The 24,823-nt window shown below is 49.3% G+C and overlaps 1 protein-coding gene across 1 annotated transcript in view; it reads left to right on the forward strand.

The window, feature by feature from the left end:
• LOC144508432 (myosin light chain kinase family member 4-like) overlaps positions 1 to 24,823 on the forward strand; it is a 265,392-nt gene that overhangs the window by 212,118 nt on the left and 28,451 nt on the right. The window contains exons 4-5 of the mRNA XM_078236334.1: positions 8,779 to 8,872; positions 9,571 to 9,680. Coding sequence (XP_078092460.1) covers positions 8,779 to 8,872; positions 9,571 to 9,680 — 204 coding nt within the window. The remainder of the gene's footprint in view (positions 1 to 8,778; positions 8,873 to 9,570; positions 9,681 to 24,823) is intronic.

The following is a 24,823-nucleotide window of genomic DNA, read 5'->3' on the forward strand; positions in this document are numbered from 1 at the left end:
GTGAGTGCGACAGTGTGTGAGTGCGACAGTGTGTGAGTGTAAACAGTGTGTGAGTGCGACAGTGTGTGGGTGCGACAGTGTGTGGGTGCGACAGTGTGTGAGTGCGACAGTGTGCGAGTGCGACAGCGTGTGAGTGCGACAGCGTGTGAGTGCGACAGTGTGCGAGTGCGACAGCGTGTGATTGCGACAGTGTGCGAGTGCGACAGCGTGTGAGTGCGACAGTGTGCGAGTGCGACAGTGTGAGTGCGACACCGTGTGAGTGCGACACCGTGTGAGTGCGACAGCGTGCGAGTGCTACAGTGTGTGAGTGCGACAGTGTGTGAGTGTAAACAGTGTGTGAGTGCGACAGTGTGTGAGTGTAAACAGTGTGTGAGTGCGACAGTGTGTGGGTGCGACAGTGTGTGAGTGCGGCAGTGTGCGAGTGCGACAGCGTGTGAGTGCGACAGCGTGTGAGTGCGACAGCGTGCGAGTGCGACAGCGTGTGAGTGCGACAGTGTGCGAGTGCGACAGCGTGTGAGTGCGACAGTGTGCGAGTGCGACAGCGTGTGAGTGCGACAGTGTGAGTGCGACACCGTGTGAGTGCGACACCGTGTGAGTGCGACAGCGTGCGAGTGCGACAGTGTGTGAGTGCGACAGTGTGTGAGTGTAAACAGTGTGTGAGTGCGACAGTGTGTGAGTGCGACAGTGTGTGGGTGCGACAGTGTGTGAGTGCGACAGTGTGTGAGTGTAAACAGTGTGTGAGTGCGACAGTGTGTGGGTGCGACAGTGTGTGAGTGCGACAGTGTGCGAGTGCGACAGCGTGTGAGTGTGACAGTGGGCGAGTGCGTGTGACAGTGTGCGAGTGCGACAGCGTGAGTGCGACAGTGTGCGAGTACGACAGTGTGTGAGTGTGACAGTGTGTGGGTGCGACAGCGTGCGAGTGTGACAGTGTGCGAGTGCGACAGCGTGTGAGTGCGACAGTGTGCGAGTGCGACAGTGTGTGGGTGCGACAGTGTGTGGGTGCGACAGCGTGCGAGTGTGACAGTGTGCGAGTGCGACAGCGTGTGAGTGTGACAGTGTGCGAGTGCGACAGTGTGCGAGTGCGACAGTGTGTGGGTGCGACAGCGTGCGAGTGTGACAGTGTGCGAGTGCGACAGCGTGTGAGTGTGACAGTGTGCGAGTGCGACAGTGTGTGAGTGCGAGTGTGTGAGTGTGACAGTGTGCGGGTGCGACAGTGTGTGAGTGCGAGTGTGTGAGTGTGACAGTGTGCGAGTGCGACAGTGTGTGAGTGCGAGTGTGTGAGTGTGACAGTGTGCGAGTGCGACAGTGTGTGAGTGCGAGTGTGTGAGTGTGACAGTGTGCGAGTACGACAGTGAGAGCGACAGTGAGAGCGACAGTGAGAGTGCGACAGTGAGAGTGCGACAGTGTGAGTGCGACAGTGAATGAGTGCGACAGTGTGCGAGTGTGACAGTGTGAGTGTGACAGTGTGTGTGCAAACAGTGTGTGAGTGTAAACGGTGTGTGTGTAAACAGCATGTGTGCGACAGTGTGTGAGTGTAAACAGTGTGTGAGTGCGACAGTGTGTGAGTGTAAACAGTGTGTGAGTGTAAACAGTGTGCGAGTGCGACAGTGTGTGAGTGTAAACAGTGTGTGGGTGCGACAGTGTGTGAGTGTAAACAGTGTGTGAGTGCGACAGTGTGTGAGTGTGAACAGTGTGTGAGTGTAAACAGTGTGCGAGTGCGACAGTGTGTGAGTGTAAACAGTGTGTGGGTGCGACAGTGTGTGAGTGTAAACAGTGAGTGAGTGCGACAGTGTGTGAGTGCGACAGTGTGTGAGTGTAAACAGTGTGTGAGTCTAAACAGTGTGTGAGTGTAAACAGTGTGTGAGTGCGACAGTGTGTGAGTGTAAACAGTGTGTGAGTGTAAACTGTGAGTGAGTGCGACAGTGTGCGAGTGCGACAGTGTGAGTGTGACAGTGTGTTTGCAAACAGTGTGTGAGTGTAAACGGTGTGTGTGTAAACAGCGTGTGTGCGACAGTGTGTGAGTGTAAACAGTGTGTGAGTGCGACAGTGTGTGAGTGCGACACCGTGTGAGTGTAAACAGTGTGCGAGTGCGACAGTGTGCGAGTGCGACAGTGTGCGAGTGCGACAGTGTGCGAGTGTAAACAGTGTGCGAATGCGACAGTGTGTGAGTGCGACAGTGTGTGAGTGCGACAGTGTGTGAGTGTAAACAGTGTGTGAGTGTAAACAGTGTGAGTGCAACAGTGTGTGAGTGTAAACAGTGTGTGAGTGTGACAGTGTGCGAGTGCGACAGTGTGTGAGTGTAAACAGTGTGTGAGTGTAAACAGTGTGCGAGTGCGACAGTGTGTGAGTGTAAACAGTGTGTGAGTGTAAACAGTGTGTGAGTGCAACAGTGTGTGAGTGCAACAGTGTGCGAGTGTAAACAGTGTGTGAGTGTAAACAGTGTACGAGTGCGACAGTGTGCGAGTGCGACAGTGTGCGAGTGCGACAGTGTGCGAGTGTAAACAGTGTGCGAATGCGACAGTGTGCGAGTGTAAACAGTGTGTGGGTGTAAACAGTGTGTGAGTGTAAACAGTGTGTGAGTGCGACAGTGTGTGAGTGTAAACAGTGTGTGAGTGTAAACAGTGTGCGAGTGCGACAGTGTGTGAGTGCGACAGTGTGTGGGTGCGACAGTGTGCGAGTGTAAACAGTGTGTGAGTGTAAACAGTGTGTGAGTGTAAACAGTGTGTGAGTGCGACAGTGTGTGAGTGTAAACAGTGTGCGAGTGTAAACAGTGTGTGAGTGCGACTGTGCGAGTGTAAACAGTGTGAGTGTAAACAGTGTGTGAGTGTAAACAGTGTGAGTGCAACAGTGTGTGAGTGTAAACAGTGTGTGAGTGTGACAGTGTGCGAGTGCGACAGTGTGTGAGTGTAAACAGTGTGTGAGTGTAAACAGTGTGCGAGTGCGACAGTGTGTGAGTGTAAACAGTGTGTGAGTGTAAACAGTGTGTGAGTGCAACAGTGTGTGAGTGCAACAGTGTGTGAGTGTAAACAGTGTGTGAGTGTGACAGTGTGCGAGTGCGACAGTGTGTGAGTGTAAACAGTGTGTGAGTGTAAACAGTGTGCGAGTGCGACAGTGTGTGAGTGTAAACAGTGTGTGAGTGTAAACAGTGTGTGAGTGCAACAGTGTGTGAGTGCAACAGTGTGTGAGTGTAAACAGTGTGTGAGTGTAAACAGTGTACGAGTGCGACAGTGTGCGAGTGCGACAGTGTGCGAGTGCGACAGTGTGCGAGTGTAAACAGTGTGCGAATGCGACAGTGTGCGAGTGTAAACAGTGTGTGGGTGTAAACAGTGTGTGAGTGTAAACAGTGTGTGAGTGCGACAGTGTGTGAGTGCGACAGTGTGTGGGTGCGACAGTGTGCGAGTGTAAACAGTGTGTGAGTGTAAACAGTGTGTGAGTGTAAACAGTGTGTGAGTGCGACAGTGTGCGAGTGTAAACAGTGTGCGAGTGTAAACAGTGTGCGAGTGCGACAGTGTGTGAGTGCGACAGTGTGCGGGTGCGACAGTGTGTGGGTGCGACAGTGTGTGAGTGCGACAGTGTGCGAGTGCGACAGTGTGTGAGTGTAAACAGTGTGTGAGTGCGACAGTGTGCGAGTGCGACAGTGTGCGAGTGCGACAGTGTGTGAGTGTAAATAGTGTGCGAGTGCGACAGTGTGCGAGTGCGACAGTGTGCGAGTGCGACAGTGTGCGAGTGCGACAGTGTGTGAGTGCGACAGTGTGTGAGTGTAAACAGTGTGTGAGTGCGACAGTGTGTGAGTGCGAGTGTGTGAGTGCGACAGTGTGTGAGTGTAAACAGTGTGCGCGTGTAAACAGTGTGCGCGTGCGACAGTGTGCGAGTGCGACAGTGTGCGAGTGTAAACAGTGTGCGAGTGCGACAGTGTGTGAGTGCGACAGTGTGCGAGTGTAAACAGTGTGTGAGTGCGACAGTGTGTGAGTGCGACAGTGTGTGAGTGTAAACAGTGTGTGAGTGCGACAGTGTGCGAGTGCGACAGTGTGTGAGTGCGACAGTGTGTGAGTGTAAACAGTGTGTGAGTGCGACAGTGTGTGAGTGCGACAGTGTGTGAGTGCGACAGTGTGTGAGTGCGACAGTGTGTGAGTGTAAACAGTGTGTGCGACAGTGTGTGAGTGTAAACAGTGTGCGAGTGCGACAGTGTGTGAGTGCGACAGTGTGCGAGTGCGACAGTGTGTGAGTGTAAACAGTGTGTGAGTGTAAACAGTGTGTGAGTGCGACAGTGTGTGAGTGTAAACAGTGTGTGAGTGTAAACAGTGTGTGAGTGCGACAGTGTGTGAGTGTAAACAGTGCGTGAGTGTAAACAGTGCGTGAGTGCGACAGTGTGTGAGTGTAAACAGTGTGTGAGTGTAAACAGTGTGTGAGTGCGACAGTGTGTGAGTGCGACAGTGTGTGAGTGCGACAGTGTGTGAGTGTAAACAGTGTGTGAGTGTAAACTGTGAGTGAGTGCGACAGTGTGTGAGTGTAAACAGTGAGTGAGTGCGACAGTGTGTGAGTGCGACAGTGTGTGAGTGTAAACAGTGTGTGAGTCTAAACAGTGTGTGAGTGTAAACAGTGTGTGAGTGCGACAGTGTGTGAGTGTAAACAGTGTGTGAGTGTAAACTGTGAGTGAGTGCGACAGTGTGTGAGTGCGACAGTGTGTGAGTGTAAACTGTGAGTGAGTGCGACAGTGTGTGAGTGCGACAGTGTGTGAGTGTAAACAGTGTGTGAGTCTAAACAGTGTGTGAGTGTAAACAGTGTGTGAGTGCAACAGTGTGTGAGTGTAAACAGTGTGTGAGTGTGACAGTGTGCGAGTGCGACAGTGTGTGAGTGTAAACAGTGTGTGAGTGTAAACAGTGTGCGAGTGCGACAGTGTGTGAGTGTAAACAGTGTGTGAGTGTAAACAGTGTGTGAGTGCAACAGTGTGTGAGTGCAACAGTGTGTGAGTGTAAACAGTGTGTGAGTGTAAACAGTGTACGAGTGCGACAGTGTGCGAGTGCGACAGTGTGCGAGTGCGACAGTGTGCGAGTGCGACAGTGTGCGAGTGTAAACAGTGTGCGAATGCGACAGTGTGCGAGTGTAAACAGTGTGTGGGTGTAAACAGTGTGTGAGTGTAAACAGTGTGTGAGTGCGACAGTGTGTGAGTGCGACAGTGTGTGGGTGCGACAGTGTGCGAGTGTAAACAGTGTGTGAGTGTAAACAGTGTGTGAGTGTAAACAGTGTGTGAGTGCGACAGTGTGCGAGTGTAAACAGTGTGCGAGTGTAAACAGTGTGCGGGTGCGACAGTGTGTGAGTGCGACAGTGTGCGGGTGCGACAGTGTGTGGGTGCGACAGTGTGTGAGTGCGACAGTGTGCGAGTGTAAACAGTGTGTGAGTGCGACAGTGTGCGAGTGCGACAGTGTGCGAGTGCGACAGTGTGTGAGTGTAAATAGTGTGCGAGTGCGACAGTGTGCGAGTGCGACAGTGTGCGAGTGCGACAGTGTGCGAGTGCGACAGTGTGTGAGTGCGACAGTGTGTGAGTGTAAACAGTGTGTGAGTGCGACAGTGTGTGAGTGCGAGTGTGTGAGTGCGACAGTGTGTGAGTGTAAACAGTGTGCGCGTGTAAACAGTGTGCGCGTGCGACAGTGTGCGAGTGCGACAGTGTGCGAGTGTAAACAGTGTGCGAGTGCGACAGTGTGTGAGTGCGACAGTGTGCGAGTGTAAACAGTGTGTGAGTGCGACAGTGTGTGAGTGCGACAGTGTGTGAGTGTAAACAGTGTGTGAGTGCGACAGTGTGCGAGTGCGACAGTGTGTGAGTGCGACAGTGTGTGAGTGTAAACAGTGTGTGAGTGCGACAGTGTGTGAGTGCGACAGTGTGTGAGTGCGACAGTGTGTGAGTGCGACAGTGTGTGAGTGTAAACAGTGTGTGCGACAGTGTGTGAGTGTAAACAGTGTGCGAGTGCGACAGTGTGTGAGTGCGACAGTGTGCGAGTGCGACAGTGTGTGAGTGTAAACAGTGTGTGAGTGTAAACAGTGTGTGAGTGCGACAGTGTGTGAGTGTAAACAGTGTGTGAGTGTAAACAGTGTGTGAGTGCGACAGTGTGTGAGTGTAAACAGTGCGTGAGTGTAAACAGTGCGTGAGTGCGACAGTGTGTGAGTGTAAACAGTGTGTGAGTGTAAACAGTGTGTGAGTGCGACAGTGTGTGAGTGCGACAGTGTGTGAGTGCGACAGTGTGTGAGTGTAAACAGTGTGTGAGTGTAAACTGTGAGTGAGTGCGACAGTGTGTGAGTGTAAACAGTGAGTGAGTGCGACAGTGAGTGAGTGCGACAGTGTGTGAGTGCGACAGTGTGTGAGTGTAAACTGTGAGTGAGTGCGACAGTGTGTGAGTGCGACAGTGTGTGAGTGTAAACAGTGTGTGAGTCTAAACAGTGTGTGAGTGTAAACAGTGTGTGAGTGCGACAGTGTGTGAGTGTAAACAGTGTGTGAGTGTAAACAGTGTGTGAGTGCGACAGTGTGCGAGTGTAAGCAGTGTGTGAGTGCGACAGTGTGTGAGTGCGACAGTGTGTGAGTGTAAACAGTGTGCGAGTGTAAACAGTGTGTGAGTGTAAACAGTGTGCCAGTGCGACAGTGTGTGAGTGCGACAGTGTGTGAGTGTAAACAGTGTGTGAGTGTAAACAGTGTGTGAGTGTAAACAGTGTGTGAGTGCGACAGTGTGAGTGTAAACAGTGTGTGAGTGTAAACAGTGTGTGAGTGCGACAGTGTGTGAGTGTAAACAGTGTGTGAGTGTAAACAGTGTGCGAGTGCGACAGTGTGTGAGTGCGACAGTGTGCGAGTGCGACAGTGTGTGAGTGTAAACAGTGTGTGAGTGCGACAGTGTGTGAGTGTAAACAGTGTGTGAGTGTAAACAGTGTGTGAGTGTAAACAGTGTGTGAGTGTAAACAGTGTGTGTGTGCGACAGTGTGTGAGTGTAAACAGTGTGTGAGTGCGACAGTGTGTGAGTGTAAACAGTGTGCGAGTGCGACAGTGTGTGAGTGTAAACAGTGTGTGAGTGCGACAGTGTGTGAGTGTAAACAGTGTGTGAGTGTAAACAGTGTGTGAGTGTAAACAGTGTGTGAGTGTAAACAGTGTGTGTGTGCGACAGTGTGTGAGTGTAAACAGTGTGTGAGTGCGACAGTGTGTGAGTGTAAACAGTGTGTGAGTGTAAACAGTGTGTGAGTGCGACAGTGTGTGAGTGTAAACAGTGTGTGAGTGTAAACAGTGTGCGAGTGCGACAGTGTGTGAGTGCGACAGTGTGCGAGTGCGACAGTGTGTGAGTGTAAACAGTGTGTGAGTGCGACAGTGTGTGAGTGTAAACAGTGTGTGAGTGTAAACAGTGTGTGAGTGTAAACAGTGTGTGAGTGTAAACAGTGTGTGTGTGCGACAGTGTGTGAGTGTAAACAGTGTGTGAGTGCGACAGTGTGTGAGTGTAAACAGTGTGCGAGTGCGACAGTGTGTGAGTGTAAACAGTGTGTGAGTGCGACAGTGTGTGAGTGTAAACAGTGTGTGAGTGTAAACAGTGTGTGAGTGTAAACAGTGTGTGAGTGTAAACAGTGTGTGTGTGCGACAGTGTGTGAGTGTAAACAGTGTGTGAGTGCGACAGTGTGTGAGTGTAAACAGTGTGTGAGTGCGACAGTGTGTGAGTGTAAACAGTGTGTGAGTGTAAACAGTGTGTGAGTGTAAACAGTGTGTGAGTGCGACAGTGTGTGAGTGTAAACAGTGTGTGAGTGTAAACAGTGTGTGAGTGCGACAGTGTGTGAGTGCGACAGTGTGTGAGTGCGACAGTGTGTGAGTGCGACAGTGTGTGAGTGCGACAGTGTGTGGGTGTAAACAGTGTGTGAGTGTAAACAGTGTGTGAGTGTAAACAGTGTGTGAGTGCGACAGTGTGTGAGTGCGACAGTGTGTGAGTGCGACAGTGTGTGAGTGCGACAGTGTGTGAGTGTAAACAGTGTGTGAGTGTAAACAGTGTGTGAGTGCGACAGTGTGTGAGTGTAAACAGTGTGTGAGTGTAAACAGTGTGTGAGTGTAAACAGTGTGCGAGTGCGACAGTGTGCGAGTGCGACAGTGTGCGAGTGCGACAGTGTGTGAGTGTAAACAGTGTGTGAGTGCAAACAGTGTGTGAGTGTAAACAGTGTGTGAGTGCGACAGTGTGCGAGTGCGACAGTGTGCGAGTGCGACAGTGTGTGAGTGCGACAGTGTGAGTGCGACAGTGTGTGAGTGTAAACAGTGTGTGAGTGCGACAGTGTGCGAGTGTGACAGTGTGCGAGTGCGACAGTGCGTGAGTGTAAACAGTATGTGAGTGTAAATAGTGTGCGAGTGCGACAGTGTGCGAGTGCGACAGTGTGTGAGTGCGACAGTGTGTGAGTGTAAACAGTGTGTGAGTGTAAACAGTGTGTGAGTGCAAACAGTGTGTGAGTGCAAACAGTGTGTGAGTGCGACAGTGTGCGAGTGCGACAGTGTGTGAGTGCGACAGTGTGAGTGCGACAGTGTGTGAGTGTAAACAGTGTGTGAGTGCGACAGTGTGCGAGTGCGACAGTGTGTGAGTGTAAACAGTGTGTGAGTGTAAATAGTGTGTGAGTGCGACAGTGTGCGAGTGCGACAGTGTGCGAGTGCGACAGTGTGCGAGTGCGACAGTGTGCGAGTGCGACAGTGTATGGGACATCAGGGTTAGGGTTATTGGGTGAGGTTTTGACTCAGAGTCTGATACAATAAGCTGCCCTGTCACTGATTGATTTTAGGGGCCGATTCGGAAGTGTCCATCCATGTACAGAGCGATCCTCAGGTCTCAAACTTGCCATGAAAATCATAAAAGTTCGATCTGCCAAAGAGAAGGTAAGGGTGGTGATGCACTATCAATACCCAGAGACGGAATCTGGAATAATCGGCTTTTATTAACTATAAAAGGGAACTAACTCTACAGTAAACTCTAACCAAGGGACCGGACCAGAATGAGGCGAAGGGGAGGAGCAGCCACCTTTATACCCCAGTGAACAGGGGAGGAGCCTCAGGCAGCACCGGTCGGGGTGTGTCCAGTATTCAGGACATAACAGTGGTTTACCACAGGTGGAAATGTCTTTGATTCAGAAGCAGCTGTAACCACATCGTGCAGATGACTGTTGTCATGACTGAATTTCCCCTCATTTATGAGGGGCTGAAAGGATTGTGGGCAGTGAAGAACGTCACTTACCTGAGAACCATGTCACTTGGGATGGAAGTCTCAATGAGGCTGAGTGTTTCGCGTTCTGACGGAGTCTTAGAGACTGCGCATTTAATACAAATTTCCAACTCTTAGTTTCCTATCCAAACGCTGCCCAATCCTCTGCAAACCCCTCAAACTCTGCGAGTTCGACAGGGAGATACAGTCTCCCCCGACTCTCTATTCACTGTTTCTGATTTCTCTCCTCCTCTCTCATTCTCTCTATTATATATATCTGATCTCTCTCTCCGTTGACACCCCCATTTGTTTTTACAGCAAGTGACTGAAATCTGTTGAGTTTCCCTTGTTCATGTCTTGTTATTTCTGTCCATAGGAGAGTATCTGTAATGAGGTGCAGGTTATGAATCTACTGAACCATGTGAATCTCATTCAGCTTTACGATGCCTTTGAGACCAAGAATGAGATGGTTCTTGTGATGGAATAGTGAGTATTATATACATTAATGATAGCATCATGCTGCAATGTGCTTCAGTTCTTGTGTGAATGTGTGCACTGCGTATCTCTGAGAGAGTGTGAGTGTGGTGTTGTGAGTTAAATGTGTACTTCATGGATGGGATTTGATGGCCTCGCTCATCCTGAAACTGTAAAATCCCACCCGAGGGCAACCCACATTTCCATTGTTCGCCCCTCACTCACGTCAATTCCATGGCGGACAAGGTGGTAAAATTTTGGCCCATTAATCTGAGACAGTGTTCGTGCTGTGTGTTTGAGTGTGAATGTGTATCCTGCATGTCTCTGAGTGAATGTTTGTGCTGTGTGTTTGAGTGTGTGAATGTACCCTGCATGTCTCTGAGTGAATGTTCGTGCTGCGTTTGTGTGTGTGAATGTGTATACTGTTTGCCATTGACTCATAGAGGTTTACAGCATGGAAACAGGCCCTTCGGCCCAACTTGTCCGTATCGCCGAGTTTATAACCATTAAATTCAGTCCCAATTGCCCATGTTTGGCCCATATCTTCTATACCCACCTTATCCATGTAACTGTCCAAATGCTTTTTAAAAGACAAAATTGTACTCGCCTCTACTACTACCTCTGGCAGATCATTCCAGCTACTCACCATCCTCTCAGTGAAAAAATTGCCCTGTGGACCCTTTTGTATCTCTCCCCTTAAACTTATGCCCCCTAGTTTTAGACTCCCCTACCTTTGGGAAAAGATATTGACTATCTAACTGATCTATGCCCCTCATTATTTTATAGACGTCCATAAGATCACCCCCTAAACCTCCTACGCTTCAGGGAAAAAAGTCCCAGTCTCTCCAACCGCTCCTTATAACTCAAAACATCAAGTCCCGGTAGCATCCTGATAAATCTTTTCTGCACTCTTTCTAGTTTAATAGTATCCTTTCTATAATAGGGTGGCCAGAACTGTACACAGTATTCCAAGTGTGGCCTTACTAGTGTCTTGTACAACTTCAACAAGACATTCCAACTCCTGTATTCAATGTTCTGACCAATGAAACCAAGCATGCTGAATGCCTTCTTCACCATCCTGTCCACCTGTGACTCCACTTCAAAGAACCATGAACTTGCACCCCTAGATCTCTTTGTTCTATAACTCTCCCCAATGTCCTATCATTAACTGAGTAGTTCCTGCCCTGATTCGATCTACCAAAATGCATCATCTCACATTTATCAAAATTAAACTCCATCTGCCATTCATCGGCCCACTGGCCCAATTGATCAAGATAAGACCATAAGACATAGGAACAGAATCAGGCCACTCAGCCCATCAGGTCAGCTCTGCCATTCAATCACGGCTGATATTTTTTTCATCCCCATTCACCTGCCTTTTCCCCATAACCCCTAATTCCCTTATTAATCAAGAACCTATCTTTCTCTGTCTTAAAGACACTCAATGATTTGGCCTCCACAGCCTTCTGTGACAAAGAGTTCCACAGACTTTTGGGGTGTGAATTTAAGGATATCAATACTCAAGGGAGATAGGTAAAGAATCAGAGAGGTTTCCACATTTGGAATAGCTAAACTCAGATACGCAGAGGCAAGGAATTTTGTCACAGCTGGAACCTATTTAATTCACTGTTTGCAATTCCACTGTTTGTGTGATTTGAAGGGAATGTAACCCCAATGGTTACTAAAGGTGCAGACCTCATAGATCAAAGGGCTTTTTCTGTACTCTGTGATTCTGTACAGTTCAGATCTCTCACAGTCCCCACCATTCTTTGGCTATATTTTCATTGTTGAAAGATGAAAGGTTTTGAAGCTCTGATTTTATTTGCTCTTTTTCTAACCGTTTGGGATTTTTGGGATTCTTGATAATTTTTCGATGGAAAGATTTGATTAGAAACAGAGAAACTAGAAGCAGGAGTAGGCCATTTGACCCTGCTGTTATTTATTTTGATCATGGCTGATTATCAAATTCAATATCCTGATCCCGCCTTCCCCCATATCCCTTGATCCCTTTAGCCCCAAGAGCTATATCTAATTTCTTCATGAAATCACACAATACTTTGGCCTCAACTACATTCTGTGGTAATGAATTCCACACATACACCACTTTCTGGGTGAAGAAATTTCTCCTCACCTCACTCTTAAAAGGTTTACCCCTTATCCTCAAACTATGACCCCTAGTTCTGGTTCCCTCCACCATCGGGAACATTCTTTCTGAATCTACCCTGTCTAATCGTGTTACCATTTTATAACTTTCTATGAGATCCACTCTCACTCTTCTAAACTAAAATAAATTCAATCCTAAATGAATTAGTCTCTCCTCATGTGACAGACCTGCCATCCCAGGAATCAGCCTGGTGAACCTTCGCTGCACTCCCTCTATAGCAAGGGCATTCTTCCTCAGATAAGAACACCAAAACTGCACACAATGCTCCCAAGTGTGGTCACACTAACATCCTATACAATTACAGTAAAACAACTCCATTCGGATGCTCAAATCCTCTCGCTATGAAGACCAACATGCCATTTGTCTTCTTTACTGTCTGCTATACCTGCGCGCTTACTTTCAGCAAATGGCGTACAAAGGCACCAAGGTTTCGCTGAGTATCCACCTCTCTCAATTTACACCCATTCAGATAATGATCTGCCTTCTTATTATTGCTATCAAAGTGGATTTCACATTTATCCACATTATACTGTATTTGCCATGCATGTGCCCACACACACAGCCTGTCCAAATCACACTGAAGCATCTCTGCATCCTCCTCACAGCTCACCCTCCCACCCAACTTTGTATCATCTGCAAATTTGGAGATAATACATTTAATTCTCGCTTCCAAGTCATTAATATATAATGTGAGGTCATTTTTTTCCAAATTTCTTTTGATTAATTTGCTAATATATTTAAAATCACTTTATTTCATCTGCTGATTGTAGGAATGTACTGATCCTTCATGCGCAGCAATCTATCTTCAAAGTGTTCAGTTACCCTCAATGGAGCACTGTTCAACAAACCCTATGCAAAATCTTTCATATCATTTGACATCACTTGCTTTCAATAGGATTGATTTGATGTCAACTGCACTCACTGGCAATCATTTTACCATCATTTGATATCACATGCACTAGAAGCAATCTGCAGAAGATTGGGGTACACGGAGTTCGGGGTAAGGTGTTGGCGTGGATTGGGGATTGGCTATCTAACAGGAAGCAGAGAGTTGGGATAAATGGGTGCTTTTCTGGTTGGCAGTTGGTGACCAGTGGCGTGCCGCAGGGATCGGTGCTGGGGCCTCAATTGTTTACCATTTACATCGATGATCTGGAGGAGGGGACTGAATCTAGGGTATTCAAGTTTGCTGATGACACGAAGGTGAATGGGAAAGCGAATTGCGTGGAGGACGCGGAAAGTCTGCAGAGAGATTTGGATAGGCTGAGCGAGTGGGCGAGGATCTGGCAGATGGAATATAACGTTGGCAAATGTGAGGTTATCCACTTTGGAAGAAATAATAGTAAATTGGAATATTATTTAAATGGAGAAAAATTACATCGTGCGACTGTGCAGAGGGACCTGGGGGTCCTTGTGCACGAATCGCAAAAACTCAGTCTGCAGGTGCAGCAGGTGATCAAGAAGGCGAATGGAATGTTGGCCTTTATCGCGAGGGGGATAGAATATAAAAGCAGGGAGGTCTTGCTGCAACTGTACAAGGCACTGGTGAGGCCGCAATTGGAGTACTGTGTGCAGTTTTGGTCCCCTTATTTGCGAAAGGATATATTGGCCTTGGAGGGAGTGCAGAGAAGGTTCACCAGGTTGATACCGGAGATGAGGGGTGTAGCTTATGAGGAGAGATTAAACAGATTGGGTCTGTACTCGTTGGAGTTTAGAAGGATGAGGGGTGATCTTATAGAGACATATAAGATAATGAAGGGACTGGATAGGGTAGAGGTGGAGAGATTCTTTCCACTTAGAAGGGAAACCAGAACTAGAGGGCACAGCCTCAAAATAAGGGGGGGCCAGTTCAGAACAGAGTTGAGGGGGAACTTCTTCTCTCAGAGGGTAGTGAATCTCTGGAATTCTCTGCCCATTGAAGTGGTGGAGGCTTCCTCGTTGAATATGTTTAAATCACGGGTAGATAGTTTTCTGATCGATAAGGGAATTAGGGGATATGGGGAGCAGGCGGGTAAGTGGAACTGATTCGCTTCAGATCAGCCATGATCTTGTTGAATGGCGGGGCAGGCTCGAAGGGCCAGATGGCCTACTCCTGCTCCTATTTCAATCATCTGGCTATCATTCTATTTCATTTTCAGTGAGAACCATGCTTGCAATGTCAAATGAAAATTATCAACTGACATCATTATTATCAATTTGCCATCCTGCAGTGATCACAACCAAATGTGACAATATACAGCCAAAAACATTTCGAAGTCCCAGCTAATTATGTATGCAGTGAATAGGGTCTCACTCCCACACATCCACATCCAACGTCTCTCTTTCTCCTTCCTCTCTCTCCCCTCCCTCCCCTTAATTTCCCCCCTCCAAAAAGCTCTCTTATTCTCCTTCCCTCTCCCCGCCCTTCCCTCTCCCCTCTTTTCCTCCTTCCCACTTCCCCATCCTTTCCGTCTCCTTTACCCCTCTCCTCTATCCCATGCTCCCTTCTCCTCATTCCTGTTCTTCTTGACCCCCCACCACCACCAACACAACCAGAGATCGCTGATCACAGGGAAGTGATGTTTTCCTGGGGTCAATCTGAAATTGATGCAGGAGCAGTGAGGACTGTGGCAATCTGGAAGTCATGGGGAGGGTGGTAATGTTGAGAGAGATCAGGGGGATGGGGTTTTCATTGAGAGAGGTGGTGGGAGGGGAGGGGTGAGAGATTAGAAACTGGAGGGTGGAGCAAGAGTTTGGTGGCTGGAAGGAGAGAGTAGCTACAGAAGAAATGGGGGAGACTTGACACCCTGATATTGGTGGGTGGATGGAAGGTATAGACTCTCACATTAAAATGACTTAAAACCTCCTGGGAATATGGTTACGTCATAGAGGTTTACAGCATGGAAACAGGCCCTTCGGCCCAACTTGTCCATGCCACCCTTTTTTAAAAAACCCGTCAGCTAATCCCAATTGCCCGCATTTGGCCCATATCCCTTTATACCCATCTTACCCATGTAACTATCTAAATGCTTTTTAAAAGACAAAATTGTACCCGCCTCTACTACTACCTCTGGCAGCTTGTTCCAGACACTCACCACCCTGTGTGTGAAAAAATTGCCCCTCTGGACACTTTTGTATCTCTCCCCTCTCACCTTAAACCTATGCCCTCTAGTTTTAGACTCCCCTACCTTTGGGAAAAGATATTGACGATCTAGCTGATCTATGCCCCTCATTATTTTATAGACCTCTATAAGATCACCCCTCAGCCTCCTACGCTCCAGAGAAAAAAGTCCCAGTCTATCCAGCCTCTCCTTATAACTCAATCCATCAAGTCCCGGTAGCATCCTAGTAAATCTTTTCTGCATTCTTTCTAGTTTACTAATATCCTTTCTATAATAGGGTGAGCAGATTTGCACACAGTATTCCAAGTGTGGCCTTACCAGTGTCTTGTACAACTTCAACAAGACGTCCCAACTCCTGTATTCAATGTTCTGACCGATGAAACCAAGCATGCCGAATGCCTTCTTCACCACTCTGTCCACCTGTGACTCCACTTTCAAGGGGCTATGAACATGTACCCCTAGATCTCTTTGTTCTGTAACTCTGCCCAACGCCCTCCCATTAACTGAGTAAGTCCTGCCCTGGTTCAATCTACCAAAATGCATCACCTCGCATTTGTCTAAATTAAACTCCATCTGCCATTCGTCAGCCCACTGGCCCAATTGATCAAGATCCCATTGCAATTGGAGATAACTTTCTTCACTGTCCACTATGCCACAATCTTAGTGTCATCTGCAAACTTACTAACCATGCCTCCTATATTCTCATCCAAACCATTCATATGAATGACAAATAACAGTGGACGCAGCACTGATCCCTGAGGCACACCGCTGGTCACAGGCCCCTAGTTTGAAAAACAACTCTCTACAACCACCCTCTGGCTTCTGTCAAGAAGCCAATTTTGTATCCATTTAGATACCTCACCCTGGATCCCGTGAGATTTAACCTGATGCAACAACCTACCATGCAGTACCTTGTCAAAGGCCTTGCTAAAGTCCATGTAGACAACATCAACTGCACTGCCCTCATCTACCTTCTTGGTTACCCCTTCAAAAAACTCAATCAAATTTGTGATACATGATTTTCCATTCACAAAGCCATGCTGACTGTCCCTAATCAGTCCTTGCATCTCTAAATGCCTGTAGATCCTGTCTCTCAAAATACCTTCCAACAATTTACCCATTACAGATGTGAGGCTCACTGGCCTGTAGATCCCAGGCTTTTCCCTGCAGCCCTTTTTAAACAAAGGCACAACATTTGCCACTCTCCAATCTTCAGGCACCTCACCCGTGACTATCAATAATTCAAATATCTCAGCCAGGGAACCCGCCATTTCCTCCCTCGCCTCCCACAATGTCCTGGGATACACTTCATCAGGTCCTGGGGATTTATCTATCTTGATGCGCTTTAAGACTTCCAGCACCTCCTCTGTAATATGTACATTCCTCAAGACATCACTATTTATTTCCCCAAGTTCCCTAACATCCATGCTTTTCTCAACAATAAATACTGATGAGAAATATTCATTTAGGATCTCACCCATCTCTTGTGGATCCGCACATAGATGACCTTGTTGATTCTGAAGAGGCCCTACTCTCTCCCTTGTTACTCTTTTTGCCCTTTATGTATTTGTAGAATCTCTTTGGATTCTCCTTTGCCTTATCTACCAAAACAATCTTGTGTCCCCTTTTTGCCCTCCTGATTTCTCTGCACACTTTGAGCGCGCCGCAGAGCCCAGAGTGTATGCAGGACCCAGGGCGCGCCGCAGAGCCCAGAGCGTATGCAGGACCCAGGGCGCGCAGCAGAGCCCAGAGTGTATGCAGGACCCAGGGCGCGCCGCAGAGCCCAGAGTGTATGCAGGACCCAGGGCGCGCCGCAGAGCCCAGAGTGTATGCAGGACCCAGGGCGCGCAGCAGAGCCCAGAGCGTATGCAGGACCCAGGGCACGCCGCAGAGCCCAGAGTGTATGCAGGACCCAGGGCACGCCGCAGAGCCCAGAGTGTATGCAGGACCCAGGGCGCGCAGCAGAGCCCAGAGCGTATGCAGGACCCAGGGCGCGCCGCAGAGCCCAGAGCTTATGCAGGACCCAGGGCGCGCAGCAGAGCCCAGAGTATGCAGGACCCAGGGCGCGCAGCAGGGACCAGGGTGTATACAGGACCCAGGCGCGCCGCAGAGCCCAGAGCGTATGCAGGACCCAGGGCGCGCAGCAGAGCCCAGAGCGTATGCAGGACCCAGGGCGCGCAGCAGAGCCCAGAGCGTATGCAGGACCCAGGGCGCGCAGCAGAGCCCAGAGTGTATGCAGGACCCAGGGCGCGCAGCAGAGCCCAGAGCGTATGCAGGACCCAGGGCGCGCAGCAGAGCCCAGAGCGTATGCAGGACCCAGGGCGCGCAGCAGAGCCCAGAGCGTATGCAGGACCCAGGGCGCGCAGCAGAGCTCAGAGTGTATGCAGGACCCAGGGCGCGCCGCAGAGCCCAGAGTGTATGCAGGACCCAGGGCGCGCAGCAGAGCCCAGAGTGTATGCAGGACCCAGGGCGCGCCGCAGAGCCCAGAGCGTATGCAGGACCCAGGGCGCGCAGCAGAGCCCAGAGCGTATGCAGGACCCAGGGCGCGCAGCAGAGCCCAGAGTGTATGCAGGACCCAGGGCACGCCGCAGAGCCCAGAGTGTATGCAGGACCCAGGGCGCGCAGCAGAGCCCAGAGCGTATGCAGGACCCAGGGCGCGCCGCAGAGCCCAGAGCTTATGCAGGACCCAGGGCGCGCAGCAGAGCCCAGAGCGTATGCAGGACCCAGGGCGCGCAGCAGAGCCCAGAGCGTATGCAGGACCCAGGGCGCGCAGCAGAGCCCAGAGCGTATGCAGGACCCAGGGCGCGCAGCAGGGACCAGGGTGTATACAGGACCCAGGCGCGCCGCAGAGCCCAGAGCGTATGCAGGACCCAGGGCGCGCAGCAGAGCCCAGAGCGTATGCAGGACCCAGGGCGCGCAGCAGAGCCCAGAGCGTATGCAGGACCCAGGGCGCGCAGCAGAGCCCAGAGTGTATGCAGGACCCAGGGCGCGCAGCAGAGCCCAGAGCGTATGCAGGACCCAGGGCGCGCAGCAGAGCCCAGAGCGTATGCAGGACCCAGGGCGCGCAGCAGAGCCCAGAGCGTATGCAGGACCCAGGGCGCGCAGCAGAGCTCAGAGTGTATGCAGGACCCAGGGCGCGCAGCAGAGCCCAGAGCGTATGCAGGACCCAGGGCGCGCAGCAGAGCCCAGAGCGTATGCAGGACCCAGGGCGCGCAGCAGAGCCCAGAGCGTATGCAGGACCCAGGGCGCGCAGCAGAGCCCAGAGTGTATGCAGGACCCAGGGCGCGCCGCAGAGCCCAGAGTGTATGCAGGACCCAGGGCGCGCAGCAGAGCCCAGAGCGTATGCAGGACCCAGGGCGCGCAGCAGGGACCAGGGTGTGCCGAACAGCCTAGACCACGCCAGGCGGCCCTCAGCCCACCGGGCGGCCTTGAGCGAGCTATCAAATTTGATGACAAATTCATTCCAAATTAAAACTTTTGGTGTCAAATTATAATTGGGATCACTGAGTACACCTGAAAAGAGCAAAGTGTGCAGAGGACACTGAAAGTCTGCAAAGGGATATAGATAATCTAACTGAGTGGGTGAGGGTCTGGCAGATGGAGTACAATGTTGGTAAACATAGAACATAGAACAGTACAGCACAGAACAGGCCCTTCGGCCCACGATGTTGTGCCGAGCTTTATCTGAAACCAAGATCAAGCTATCCCACTCCCTATCATCCTGGTGTGCTCCATGTGCCTATCCAATAACCGCTTAAATGTTCCTAAAGTGTCTGACTCCACTATCACTGCAGGCAGTCCATTCCACACCCCAACCACTCTCTGCGTAAAGAACCTACCTCTGATATCCTTCCTGTATCTCCCACCACGAACCCTATAGTTATGCCCCCTTGTAATAGCTCCATCCACCCGCGGGAATAATCTTTGAACGTTCACTCTATCTATCCCCTTCATCATTTTATAAACCTCTATTAAGTCTCCCCTCAACCTCCTCCGCTCCAGAGAGAACAGCCCTAGCTCCCTCAACCTTTCCTCATAAGACCAACCCTCCAAACCAGGCAGCATCCTGGTAAATCTCCTCTGCACTCTTTCCAGCGCTTCCACATCCTTCTTATAGTGAGGTGACCAGAACTGCACACAATATTCCAAATGTGGTCTCACCAAGGTCCTGTACAGTTGCAGCATAACCCCACGGCTCTTAAACTCCAACCCCCTATTCATAAAAGCTAACACACTATAGGCCTTCTTCACAGCTCTATCCACTTGAGTGACAACCTTTAGAGATCTGTGGATATGAACCCCAAGATCTCTCTGTTCCTCCAGTCTTCAGAACCCTACCTTTGACCCTGTAATCCACATTTAAATTAGTCCTACCAAAATGAATCACCTCACATTTATCAGGGTTAAACTCCATTTGCCATTTTTCAGCCCAGCTTTGCATCCTATCTATGTCTCTTTGCAGCCTACAACAGCCCTCCACCTCCTCCACTACTCCACCAATCTTGGTGTCATCAGCAAATTTACTGATCCACCCTTCAGCCCCCTCCTCTAAGTCATTAATAAAAATCACAAAGAGCAGAGGACCAAGCACTGATCCCTGCGGCACTCCGCTAGCAACCTGCCTCCAATCCGAAAATTTTCCATCCACCACCACCCTCTGTCTTCGATCAGACAGCCAGTTACCTATCCAATCGGCCAACTTTCCCTCTATCCCACACCTCCTCACTTTCATCACAAGCCGACCAGGGGGGACCTTATCAAACGCCTTACTAAAATCCATGTATATGACATCAACTGCCCTACCTTCATCAACACACTTAGTTACCTCCTCAAAAAATTCAATCAAATTTGTGAGGCACGACTTGCCCTTCACGAATCCGTGCTGACTATCCCGGATTAATCCGCATCTTTCTAAATGGTCGTAAATCCCATCTCTAAGGACCTTTTCCATCAATTTACCAACCACCGAAGTAAGACTAACCGGTCTATAATTACCAGGGTCATTTCTATTCCCTTTCTTAAACAGAGGAACAACATTCGCCATTCTCCAGTCCTCCATGTGAAGTCATCCATTTTGGTAGGAATGCGAGACAGAGGAGGGGCTAAAAAAGGTGGGGGAGTAGCGATATTAGTTAAGGAGCATATTACCGCGGTGCAGAGGGTAGACAACTTAGAGGGGTCATGTACTGAGTCGCTGTGGGTGGAACTCAGAAACAGGAAGGGTGCAGTCACTATGCTGGGGGTGTACTACAGACCACCCAACAGCCCACGGGAAGTGGAGGAAAGGATATGTCAGGAGATTCTGGATAGGTGCAGAAAACATAGGGTTGTTGTAGTGGGGGACTTTAATTTCCCTGGCACAGACTGGAAAGTGCTTAGAGCTGGGGGTCCGGACAGGGAGGAATTTGTAAAATGCGTACTGGAAGGTTCTTTGGAACAGTATGTAGATAGCCCGACTAGAGAGGGGGCTATACTGGACCTAGTTCTGGGAAATGAGCCCGGTCAGGTCGTCAAAGTTTCGGTAGGGGAACATGTGGCAAATAGTGACCACAATTCTGTTAGCTTTAGGATAGTAATGGACAAGGATGAGTGCTGTCCTACGGGCAGGGTGCTAAATTGGGGGAAGGCTGACTATAGCTGGATTAGGCAGGAATTGGTGGATGTTGATTGGGAGAGGATGTTCGAGGGTAAGTCCGCGTCTGGCATGTGGGAGTCTTTTAAGGAACTATTGATAAGGCTGCAGGATAGGCATGTGCCTGTAAAAAGGAAAGATAGGAAAGGTAGGATTCGAGAGCCGTGGATAACCAGGGAAATTGAGGATCTGATTAAAATGAAAAGGGAGGCGTACGTTAAGTCCAGGCAACTGAAAACAGATGGAGCTCTGGAGGAATACAGAGAGAGTAGGAAAGATCTCAAACGGGGAGTTAGAAGGGCAAAAAGAGGTCACGAGATGTTCTTGGCAGGCAGGATTAAGGAGAATCCTAAGGCATTCTATTCATACGTTAGGAACAAAAGAGTTGTCAGGGAGAAAATCGGACCTCTCAGGGACAAAGGAGGGGAATTATGCTTAGAACCCAAGGGAATAGGGGAGATCCTAAATGAATACTTTGCATCGGTATTCACGAAGGAGAGGGGCGTGTTAACCGGGAGTGTCTCGGAGGGAGGTGTTGACCCGTTAGAGAAAATCTCCATTACAAGAGAGGAAGTGTTAGGTTTTTTAGGGAACATTAAAACTGACAAAGCCCCAGGGCCTGATGGCATCTATCCTCGACTGCTCAGGGAGACGAGAGGTGAAATTGCTGGGCCTCTGACGGAAATCTTTGTCGCTTCTTTGGACACGGGTGAGGTCCCTGAGGATTGGAGGATAGCGAATGTGATCCCGTTGTTTAAGAAGGGTAGCAGGGATAACCCAGGAAATTATAGGCCGGTGAGCTTGACGTCCGTGGTAGGGAAGTTGTTGGAGAGGATTCTTAGAGACAGGATGTATGTGCATTTAGAACGAAACAATCTCATTAGTGACAGACAGCATGGTTTTGTAAGAGGGAGGTCGTGCCTTACAAATTTGGTGGAGTTTTTTGAGGAAGGCATTTGACAAAGTCCCACATGGCAGGTTGGTTAAGAAGGTTAAGGCTCATGGGATACAAGGAGAAGTGGCTAGATGGGTGGAGAACTGGCTTGGCCATAGGAGACAGAGGGTAGTGGTCGAAGGGTCTTTTTCCGGCTGGAGGTCTGTGACCAGTGGTGTTCCGCAGGGCTCTGTACTGGGACCTCTGCTATTTGTGATATATATAAATGATTTGGAAGAAGGTGTAACTGGTGTAATCAGCAAGTTTACGGATGACACGAAGATGGCTGGAATTGCGGATAGCGAAGAGCATTGTCGGGCAATACAGCAGGATATAGATAGGCTGGAAAATTGGGCGGAGAGGCAGCAGATGGAGTTTAATCCGGATAAATGCGAAGTGATGCATTTTGGAAGAAATAATGTAGGGAGGAGTTATACAATAAATGGCAGAGTCATCAGGAGTATAGAAACACAGAGGGACCTAGGTGTGCAAGTCCACAAATCCTTGAAGGTGGCAACACAGGTGGAGAAGGTGGTGAAGAAGGCATATGGTATGCTTGCCTTTATAGGACGGGGTATAGAGTATAAAAGCTGGAGTCTGATGATGCAGCTGTATAGAACGCTGGTTAGGCCACATTTGGAGTACTGCGTCCAGTTCTGGTCGCCGCACTACCAGAAGGACGTGGAGGCATTGGAGAGAGTGCAGAGAAGGTTTACCAGGATGTTGCCTGGTATGGAGGGTCTTAGCTATGAGGAGAGATTGGGTAGACTGGGGTTGTTCTCCTTGGAAAGACGGAGAATGAGGGGAGATCTAATAGAGGTATACAAGATTATGAAGGGTATAGATAGGGTGAACAGTGGGAAGCTTTTTCCCAGGTCGGAGGTGACGATCACGAGGGGTCACGGGCTCAAGCTGAGAGGGGCGAAGTATAACTCAGACATCAGAGGGACGTTTTTTACACAGAGGGTGGTGGGGGCCTGGAATGCGCTGCCAAGTAGGGTGGTGGAGGCAGGCACGCTGACATCATTTAAGACTTACCTGGATAGTCACATGAGCAGCCTGGGAATGGAGGGATACAAACGATTGGTCTAGTTGGACCAAGGAGCGGCACAGGCTTGGAGGGCCGAAGGGCCTGTTTCCAGTGCTGTACTGTTCTTTGTTCTTTGTTAATAACAGCAAATTGGACTATTATTTAAATGGTAAAAAATTGCAGCTGTGCACAGGGACCTGGGTGTCCTTGTGCAGCAGGTAATTAAGAAGGCAAATGGAATTTTGTCCTTCATTGCGAGAGGGATGGAGTTTAAAAACAGCGAGATTATGTTGCAGCTGTATCAGGTGCTGGTGAGGCCACACCTGGAGTACTGTGCACAGTTTTAGTCTCCTTACTTGAGAAAGGATATACTGGCACTGGAGGGGGTGCAGAGGAGATTCACTAGGTTGATTCCGGAGTTGAGACGGTCGGCTTATGAGGAGAGACTGAGTAGACTGGGGCTATACTCTTTGGAATTCAGAAGAATGAGGGGAGATCTGATAGAAACATATAAAATTATGAAGGGAATAGATAAGATAGAAGCAGGGAAGTTGTTTCCACTGGCGGGTGAAACTAGAACTAGGGGGCATAGCCTCAAAATAAGGGGAAACAGATTTAGGACTGAGTTGAGGAGGAACTTCTTCACACAAAGGGTTGTGGAATTCCCTGCCCAGTGAAGCAGTTGAGGCTACATCATTGAATGTTTTTAAGGCAAGGGTAGATAAATTTTTGAACAGTAAAGAAATTAAGGGTTATAGTGAGCGGGCGGGTAAGTGGAGCTGAGTTCACAAAAAGGTCAGCCATGAGCTTATTAAATGATGGAGCAGGCTCGAGGAGCCAGGTGGCCTACTCCTGCTCCTAGTTCGTATGTTCTTTAATAATGATGTTAACATTTTCTGTGGGAAAGCCTTATAATCTCCCTGTTATCTTTGATATTTGTTCAAGGCTGGTACATAGCAATTACAGACGGGTGTGCACAACATGTGACATAGTTCTCTCACATCTGTGAAATGTAGCTACTGCAGAATTTGAACAGAAACATAAGAACATAAGAACATAAGAAATAGGAGCAGGAGTAGGCCATCTAGCCCCTCGAGCCTGCCCCGCCATTCAATAAGATCATGGCTGATCTGACGTGGATCAGTACCACTTACCCGCCTGATCCCCATAACCCTTAATTCCCTTACCGATCAGGAATCCATCCATCCGCGCTTTAAACATATTCAGCGAGGTAGCCTCCACCACCTCAGTGGGCAGAGAATTCCAGAGATTCACCACCCTCTGGGAGAAGAAGTTCCTCCTCAACTCTGTCTTAAACCGACCCCCCTTTATTTTGAGGCTGTGTCCTCTAGTTTTAACTTCCTTACTAAGTGGAAAGAATCTCTCCGCCTCCACCCTATCCAGCCCCCGCATTATCTTATAAGTCTCCATAAGATCCCCCCTCATCCTTCTAAACTCCAACGAGTACAAACCCAATCTCCTCAGCCTCTCCTCATAATCCAAACCCCTCATCTCCGGTATCAACCTGGTGAACCTTCTCTGCACTCCCTCCAATGCCAATATATCCTTCCTCATATAAGGGGACCAATACTGCACACAGTATTCCAGCTGCGGCCTCACCAATGCCCTGTACAGGTGCATCAAGACATCCCTGCTTTTATATTCTATCCCCTTCGCGATATAGGCCAACATCCCATTTGCTTTCTTGATCACCTGTTGTACCTGCAGACTGGGCTTTTGCGTCTCATGCACAAGGACCCCCAGGTCCCTTTGCACGGTAGCATGTTTTAATTTGTTTCCATTGAGATAGTAATCCCATTTGTTATTATTTCCTCCAAAGTGTATAACCTCGCATTTATCAACGTTATACTCCATTTGCCATATCCTCGCCCACTCACTCAGCCTGTCCAAATCTCTCTGCAGATCTTCTCCGTCCTCCACACGATTCACTTTTCCACTTATCTTTGTGTCGTCTGCAAACTTCGTTACCCTACACTCCGTCCCCTCCTCCAGATCATCTATATAAATGGTAAATAGTTGCGGCCCGAGTACCGATCCCTGCGGCACGCCACTAGTTACCTTCCTCCAACCGGAAAAACACCCATTTATTCCGACTCTTTGCTTCCTGTCGGATAGCCAGTCCCCAATCCACTTTAACACACTACCCCCAACTCCGTGTGCCCTAATCTTCTTCAGTAGCCTTTTATGAGGCACCTTATCAAACGCCTTTTGGAAATCCAAAAACACCGCATCCACCGGTTCTCCTCCATCAACCGCCCTAGTCACATCTTCAT

This window comes from Mustelus asterias, chromosome 20 (genome assembly GCF_964213995.1).
Source record: "Mustelus asterias chromosome 20, sMusAst1.hap1.1, whole genome shotgun sequence".
Taxonomy (NCBI): Eukaryota; Metazoa; Chordata; class Chondrichthyes; order Carcharhiniformes; family Triakidae; genus Mustelus; species Mustelus asterias.